This window comes from Anneissia japonica, unplaced genomic scaffold (genome assembly GCF_011630105.1).
Source record: "Anneissia japonica isolate Jap-2015-1 unplaced genomic scaffold, ASM1163010v1 scaffold1792_len1028045_cov167, whole genome shotgun sequence".
NCBI lineage: Eukaryota > Metazoa > Echinodermata > Crinoidea > Comatulida > Comatulidae > Anneissia > Anneissia japonica.
In genome coordinates this window covers 583,656-592,392 of record NW_022742319.1, presented here as the reverse complement: position 1 = coordinate 592,392, position 8,737 = coordinate 583,656, and the positions used below count along the sequence as shown (strand labels likewise).

Below are 8,737 nucleotides of genomic sequence, written 5' to 3'. Positions count from 1 at the left end.
TTGGGGCTGAAGTGGGAAAATAGTACCTCTAGATGGCCAGAAATGACACTCTTTATGTACTAAAATTCGTTATCGTCACATCACCATTATAGTAAAAATGAAGTGCCAACAAATTTCTCATGATCTTTTGTCAGCGATTTCCGGCAATCATAGCGATCCAATTAACACGTTTGATGTAGGCCTAACCGGTTAAAAATAAAACTTCAAAAACGTTGTCTTGATGTATTTACTTTACCTTCTTCAAAGCCGCGAGTCCACACCCACCTCAGTCCCACCATGGTTGAGGCTGAGATGCGAACATTTTAGGAAATAGTACCTCAAGCTGGCTGGAAATGACACTCTTATAGTAAAAGTCCTCATTATAACATCACCACGGTCTTTTATCAGCGATTTTCGGCTATCATAGAGAACTTATTAATCTGTATTGTACCATAGGAAATAAAACTTGATTATCTTTAATGTATTTACTTTACCTATTTCCTGTGCCGAATACCTTATACTTTTTCTCTTACTTTTCTCAAATTACAGTATAACAAAAGCACGCGCATTCGATTCGTGTATTATAGGTAATTCAGACGTTAGTGATACCGGTATCTCGCTATAATATAAGTTGTAACAGTACTGTACTCGGGCTTGTTGTTCGTTGAAACTGGGTCATTTATGCAGTTATTTCAACAACTTTCAGGCATCATCTGTAATTATTAAATTACATTGAGGTCGAAATGTGAGGGGGACCAATCCCCCTTAAAAATATGTGGGACCAACCCCCCTTAAAAAATATGTGGGGGAACGTGTCCCCCGTCGTCGTCCTCCTTCCCGTATGATTTGCGCCCATGGATTCATGCAAAAGGTATAAATCTACGTTTTGATAGCTAAGCTACTGTGGGGGGAAGTTGTCTAAAAATGTGATGAGGTAACCGTTTTCGTAAGCTTGCGAAAACTCCCTATTGTTTCGTGTGACCTTAGCAACAATATCCAAAGGGCGGGGCTTAGCGGAAGGTCTATCAGAGGGAGACATGTAGTTACATTACTATAACTATAAAATGAGCCGTTAAAAAAAATGAAATACTTGTTCTGGTTTTATTACATTATTCATCTATACAACACTCTACACCACTATCACCAGCAAGACAATGCTAGTTCCTATTATTTTACCTCACAATGTCAGTAGTTCGAAATTAATAGGCCCTACCCATAACATAAAACAAATACTGCTTCGATTGTAAAATATCTTTATTTAACGGCGTTACGTTTACATGATTTTTACATGATTCGTCGGTTGGTTGATATATATAGTTTTATAACTCATCTTTATTGATTTATTGTACTATGTGTTTGCAGGACCATAAAACAGCGGTAAGATCTCGCCTGTATATGTTATCCTGCCTAAAAATGTTTTAAATAAAAAATAAATAAAAATAAATAAATTGATTGGGTATTTGTCTATAACAATCGTTTATGATTTCTTGATTAGGCCAATATAGGATTATACAAAGTAGATTCAATAACGTTGTCATATTAGAGTAGGCTTAACAATGCAATAAAAGAAAATTATTTTAGGCTTTAGGGTAGTAATAACAATAATGCAATATGTGGTTCTCGGACTTGTCAGTGTTATATGGATAAGACCCGCCCATTGTTCTTCCATCGAAGATCTCGTTTTCGTTATCCCATTCCATGTACTCCTCTACGTACGTCATGCCGGCTACTTCTTGACAGAGATGATTTTTCTTGAACAGGAAGAACACGTCATCAATGGGCATGTAAATTGGATTAGTAGCAAAACCGTCTTCACGGCAGCAGAAATAGATCTGTGTATCTTCGTCGTAGATACCGGTTGGTAGCTCGCCACTTAACCAGTTGCTGTTAAATGTGTTTTCGTCGTTCCAGTATATCCAACCTTCGTCAAAACCTTCAAGAGTCAGTATTTCGTTACTTTTCAATATTAACACAGATGTGACGAAACAACGAATTCATGATAATACTGTACTTAAATATTCTATTCTATATCCCTATTATTTATATCTATTTCCATCCACGATCGCGCCACTATTCAGAATTATAGCATTCGAATAGGTAAACTATAACAATTTGAGTTTAGTTAAATTATGTCAAGTCGCAAAGGTGACGTAAGCTTAGCTTATTAAGAAGTTACCTGCTGGACAGGATGTCCCTTTCTTGAAGATACAATAAGTACCCTCTCCCCATTCCCATTGATAGCTGTCTTCGTATTCCACCGTCTTGGAGCAGAAATTCTGAGTGATGTCATTTCTCTTGTAAGGTCCCTACCGTATATGATAAGAAAAATTATAAATCTTGGAAAAAAAATCATGACAATTTTAATTATTGAGAGAGAAGCTTTTAAATATGTTATTTCATACAAAATGTTAAAGCAGTATAATCTCAGTGCGTTTGTTATAATAATGTACGTACAGTAGCTACATTGACCTTTCCGTAGTGTCAGTCAACCTTAACAACTGACCAATCAGAACAGTGCCATGAATACGCGTGGGAACAACAAAAGCACGTGCTATGTTCCACAATGGCACTGGTTTACGTACAAAATCCCCGACAACAATTTCTGCTGCGATTGAAAATGATCGTCCACCAGAATTAGGTCAAGGAATAGCCTAACCATTCAATACACATTTTCTTCATAGGCATAGTAGTTACTTCAACTTTTAAAAAAATAAAACAAAAACAAAGAACAAACACACAAACAAACAAAACAAAACAAAACAAAAACATGAAAGTACTTACTCTGAGGTGACAGGGATCGGACCAGTGGTTGTCAGACAAATAGTTTTCAGTGTCCTGGAATCTCGACCCAGCCTTCCAGGAGAAGTGACTGTCGGGACAACCGGTACCTTTAGATTCCACCATCGGGAGAGAGTATGTGCCGATTGGCCATGTGATTGGAATCTGAACTGGAGGATCTACAAATATGAAAACGTTTTTTTTTAAGTCCACAAAGTTCAAGAGTGCCATCTGCGCACTATAGATGCGTGCAGATTTAAAGCAAAATTGTACTCCTCACGCTACGTTTATAGCTACTAACATTGTGTTAGCATCAGTGCGTCAAATTGACTATTCAAATGTGAACCGATTGTTAAGCAAACTACTACGCCAGTCACCCCAATCAAATTACTCTGGTCAAAAACACAACTCAACTTTTTCTGAAGACAGAATAAAATAATACTAGAATAGCCACTTCCTGTGTTTGCGTCACACTCTCTTACTTTTCATTTTTCATTTCATTTATTTAGGCACGAGCGCCAAGGATATGTCAATAAGTGAACTTAACCACTGTCCTGCGTGGATATATCCATTTAACATCAGGGGACTTAATGGACCAGTAAACTGGGGTAACCCTCTACTCTTCTCGAAGGATGTACTGGGTTCTTTAAAGTGCACACGAGCCAAATGCGTACACTGGGCCTACGGTTTAAAGTCGTTATCCGAGAAGACTTGTTCCACCAAAGGAACCATTGGAGCCGTTCGAACCAGCGTCGATATTAGAGCTGAAGGTTACGGTGCCCCTGACTTAACCGCTCGGCCAAACAACTCGCCAGTATGATGCATACCACTGTCGTGTGAACTAGTCCTTAATCAGGCTATATTTATGTATATTTTCACGATAATAGATTCAGGATATTTACTTTTTAATAGACATAGCACGATGAATATGGAGTGACTATAATTACCATGTGCATACATGTGATTCAAGTATTGTCTTTCTTCGAATAAACGCCCCGATTTGAATAAACGCCCTTCAAATAAACGTGCCCGTCCTCCACCCCCCCCCCCCCAAAAAAAAAAACCGCTCTGGGCCGTTTATTTATTCCCTCGAATAAACTCCCCCTCCCCTAAATGACTAAACAAAACTAATGGAAGCATTGTCAACACGTAGGCCTACTCTTAATGTTCTTCTCCAGTATAATTATCATCATTGTAGCCAGTCGTATCGACCAGGGCATCCTCATCTTTTTTACAGGCTTTCATATGTGACAGGAGGCCAATGCATGCACGGCAAACACGTCCACATCGATTACACACTAGCTAGGGTCTGTAGCAACATATTGCCTCAATAGCTGTAAAAAAACAAGCATCTTCTGCCACTGTTGTGCCTCTGTGGATAATCTGCTTCCATTGGGAACGGAGTCCTCCCATGTACTAACATTAATGTTACATGCTTTATGAGTTCTTTTCAGTGTGTCTTTGTAGCTAAGTTTCGGTCATCCATGACATTTCTCACCCACTTGGAGCTCTGCATAGAACACAGCTTTTGGCAACCGTGGTTCTTCCATCATGGTGACATGGATAATCCATCTGAGCTGACGTTCCTCAATCAACTTTGTGACACTTGGCATGCTAGCTAGCTCACGAACCTTGATGTTTGAGATTCTGTCCTGCCGAGGGTGTGACGGAGATGCCGAAGTTGTACTTGGTTCAGATTTTTGATGTGACGTTGATACAGTGTACAGGTCTGTACTGTGTACTGCATACAAAAGATTGGCGAGAGCAACGGTAGGCCTACGATATACCTTCCAGTTCGTCGAGCAGCGATGGATGATTCTTTGTGACCAAAGGCGATGGCGCAGACCCGAAAAAGCTGCACAAGCCGCCTTAACTCGGGCATGGATCTCAGAGTCGATGTGCCGTCCGCCGCTATAGAACTCCCAAGGTAAGTAAAAGTGTCAACCATAGTCAGTGGGGGTGTTGTTGAACAGAACTGAAGGTATGTTTTTGGGTGATGTAGAAGGTGTGAAAACAACCTGAGATTTCGAAGCATTTATAGACAGCCTTAGGTCACTGGAAACACGGCTGAATATATCAAAAATGTTCTGCAAATCATTGTAGTTATGTGCAACATTGGCGATGTCATTAGCATACAACAGCTCGCGAACAAGAACAGTGTGGACTTTGGTTTTGGCCTTTAGTCGAGCCAAGTTGAAGACTTTGCCCACCCTGGTGCGGATGTAGACTCATTCCGCAAGATGTTGGCTGGTGAACTCTAAAACTGCCGATAAGAAAACTGTAAGAATTGTAGGTGCTAACGGGCAACCCTGTTTCACACCTTGCGCAACCCGGAATGCTTCCGATGTCTCGCCGCCTATGGGGACCTGGGCAAGCACATACTGTTAATGTTCTACTCAAGTATAATTACATTGCTTCTAACCTGGTTGGGATCAGTGAGTCTTTATGGACACACAATAGCATATTTGATATAATAATGTGTTGCAGTTCCACATGTTTACAGTCAAATTAAGTAAGTGTTTATTTGAGTATATACGTATCCATTTTACACCAAAAAATAAACCCCCCCCCCCCCCCCCCCCCCCCTTCCTCAAATAAATGCCACCTCAAAAACTTCCTCAACAATAAACACCCCGGAGCATTTATTCGAATAAATACGTTAAATATTCTTGTATAGTATAAAGCTGGTCGTCCTAGTGTCGATGACTTACCATCGGAGATAAGAGCATTCCTCCATTTTCCGTAGTTGGTCAATGCAGTGAAAACATTCTGTTTCTTGGCGGCCAACTGACTGGAATGGTCAGCATTGCAAGATCCGCTGCTAACGTAGCTGTCAATTTGGCTCCAATATTTAGAATGAAATACATCGGAAATGTACATTAGCTTGACGGAGATTGGTTCAGGTAGATCGGGAGTGCCAACAGAGATTAGTTCTTGATACGAACCGAAAGTTGTCTCTTGTCCAGATTCCTGACGGAATTTGTTCATGTCCACCACAACAGACCCCTTGTAAGTGAGGAAGTTGCCACCCGGGGAGACGGTATTACTCTTCTGTAACAAAATTGAAATTTAAAAAAATTAATATAAAGCTGGTATTTGAAAGCAGTATATACTTTCAACTGTCGTGTGGTCTGGAATTAGTTACGGTGTTGTACAATAATCAAAACGAACCTCTTTCATTGCGTAGAAAACAAAGTCTGTTTGATAGATCTCAGATCGGTTCGATAATTTGGTTCCTAGGTCAACTTCAACGACAATATCCTTTAAAAGAAATAAGATAGAAAAACTTCAAAATGGGTGTATAGTATAAATATAAACTTTGTTTAAATGCCTACAATTAGGCCTACATCGCTGAAGCTACCGATATAGGTAATAGGTCAAGTAATAATTGTGTAAAGCCATTTTGACTTTATGGGCATAAATACGTTGACAAGTATTACAACAATAGAATGATACAGCACAGTAACTAAATGGCAAAGAAGAATAGGAAGGTAGGAAATTAAAAAGAATCAAATAAGGATAACGAGGAAGAAGAAAAGATGACGATGGAAAAGATGAAGATAAAAAAGATTATCAAAAGAAAAAAGTATTTCATGAAGACAGGAATAACGAAGATTAGGTAGAAGGTACGTAAACAATATGTGTTCCGAGAATTTGGTTTCAGTTCGATAAAGAAAAATAGTATGAAAATAACAAAGAAGAGAAACAAGCGAAGATGAAAAAAAAAATGTGAATTATAAAATTTAGAAAAAAAAAATAGTAGAATAAAAGAATTATCTATTATTCATTACCGTTCCCCACAAATCCAGAAAATTCATATACTCTGCCTCGTCGTAAACTTCTGGTAGGGCACAAGCTGATGCCACAAAATCCCTGGCTAACTCGTACCCGTCAATTGCAGCAAGTTCAGTCAGGTACCTGGCTTGTCCTTTATTACACACCTTTTTATAATCATGGAAGACTTTCTTCTGGTATTCGGTTGATTCATAGATTCTTTCATATCCTAGAAATCATAACATTGTTTCGTACTTAATATTTTTTTTACAAATATTGTTTTAAAAATCAATATATTTATATCTTACGGTATGATTTCAAGGCATATGAAAAAAGAAACAGAAATAACAAGCAGAATAATGCAATGGATAATATAAGTTAAGAGGAATCTGACAAAAAAAGTAACCTTATATCTTATCTTACGTGGTGATTTTAGGTGATTTTTCATATTTTTTAAATATTTATATATTTTTTTATTTTTGGAGACACGACTGGGGTAGGGGCGAGTAATTTGTGGGAAGAGCGTACGCTCCCGCCTCCGCACCCTTAGATATGCCACTGATTTAAATATGTGGACGCGCTCTGAGACTTATATTAGTTTAATTCTAAATAAAGTATGTAATTGCAATACACTTACTTCCACTTTTAGAAAATTGATAACCAAGCAGAATGTGATCGCCTGAGACTAAAATTAAAAGAAGAAAAAATATTAAAATGGGACTCCGACAGAATTGTATTTTGGTCTTTTATTAGGTATCAGAGGACAAATTTTTCATAAACCTTGTGATATGCTTAGGTAAAAAAATTAACATTATGATCGGTCATGCATGATGTTATTTTAGAATGACATAGAAATAATCTCTCAGAATGACCCTTTCTACTATATCCCCCACAACTTGGGTACATCTGTTACCGTAATATGTAGCCTAATCATTCTCTTTTTATAACGTGCAATTCTACTAGACCTATTTATATTTACAACAAACCTCAACATATCCCTAAATAATTTTAAAACAACTCACAAGAATAATCAATATCTCGTTCTAACTTTTCTTGGTAACTTTTTGTTCCTTCAAATATCTCGGTTGTTTCTACTTCCGAACAGCTATCTCTTGGGCTAAAAAGGACTTCATCGGGAATCGGGTAAATACCATCCTCTGAAAGGTTACCGTCTTCATAACTAAACTCTAATATCCTTCTGGTTACTAACAGCCCTGGATCGACTCCTCCTGCATTAGGATCTCCTCCATCAGGATTACCATCTAGTATGTTGTAACCGATGCCGACAAAACTCACTCCAGCAGGCGTCCAGGAATGCACACAGAACGATGAAAGCTGCCAAACCAGCAGGCTCAGGAGCAGGTGCAGCCTTGCAGCCATTTCGAGATTCGAGATAACTGTTTGCTTCTTTACGTTTACCACCCAGACAAATATTGTTATTCGTTTATTTTTCAGTAAAGATAATCATACCTCTTTCATGATAACAGCGTGTGTCTAATTAGTTGCTTGATAAAAGAATGTCTTCAATGTTTGCGCAAATTAATTTAATACAGGCAGATATCGCAATCTTTTATTTAATATTAAAGATTACGATCCAAGATTTCAACATGTGCAAAGTTTCCCAAATATGATTACTTTCACGAACGTTTTAAGGTTTGTGTAGGATGTAGACATGTGTATTGCATCACAAGCTATCACTGATATTATTTTTTCAATATTATTATTATATTAAACATTTTTTTTTGTTATACATAATTGTGTACTATTCATATGCCAGAATATGCCACTTTGAAATTATTGAAATATAGTTTGTTTTGTTTATACGAGGGCGGGTTGGTTTCAAAAAAATGTTAGCAAGCGGAGGGAAGGCTAGTCATAGCAGAGGTGCATTACAAATTGTAAAACACTGAATTGCATATCTAAAACTCTCTCCACACTATGAAATTGTATGAGAAAATGTTATGTGATGTGCCCATATAGGCTTGATGATTTATTACACCCAAATATGGGCATATCACATCCAAATATGGGCATATTAAACCCAAATTTAGGCATACCACATTTATTTGTGTGGACAGAGCTTTATGCAATCAATTTTTTTTTCTAATGAGACTCGGATAAAAACAAGCCTTACTGGCCTAATGTGCTAAATTTAGGTAATTTATAACACAGTATCAGGGCGTTACATTTTTGATGTTGTACTGTC

The 8,737-nt window shown here is 37.9% G+C and overlaps 1 protein-coding gene across 1 annotated transcript; it reads right to left on the bottom strand.

Annotated features, from left to right (window-relative positions):
* Positions 1 to 1,066: 1,066 nt before the first annotated feature.
* Positions 1,067 to 8,029, bottom strand: LOC117119126. Its single transcript, XM_033263944.1, has 8 exons — positions 7,554 to 8,029; positions 7,169 to 7,216; positions 6,549 to 6,760; positions 5,929 to 6,018; positions 5,469 to 5,808; positions 2,761 to 2,936; positions 2,156 to 2,285; positions 1,067 to 1,912 (listed from the first exon to the last, which is right to left on the bottom strand). Exons 1-8 carry the CDS (start codon positions 7,909 to 7,911, stop codon positions 1,557 to 1,559), a joined length of 1,710 nt encoding a protein of 569 aa, XP_033119835.1. The 5' UTR covers positions 7,912 to 8,029; the 3' UTR covers positions 1,067 to 1,556.
* Positions 8,030 to 8,737: the final 708 nt, after the last annotated feature.

Excerpts from the sequence above, each read along its gene's own strand:
- LOC117119126 (XM_033263944.1), bottom strand. The coding sequence starts at position 7,911 with ATGGCTGCAAGGCTGCACCTGCTCCTGAGCCTGCTGGTTTGGCAGCTT. Across the intron at positions 2,937-5,468 it reads GAATGCTCTTATCTCCGATG|ATCCTCCAGTTCAGATTCCA; the intron begins GTAAGTCATCGA and ends TCATATTTGTAG. Across the intron at positions 1,913-2,155 it reads AGGGACATCCTGTCCAGCAG|GTTTTGACGAAGGTTGGATA; the intron begins GTAACTTCTTAA and ends TGACTCTTGAAG.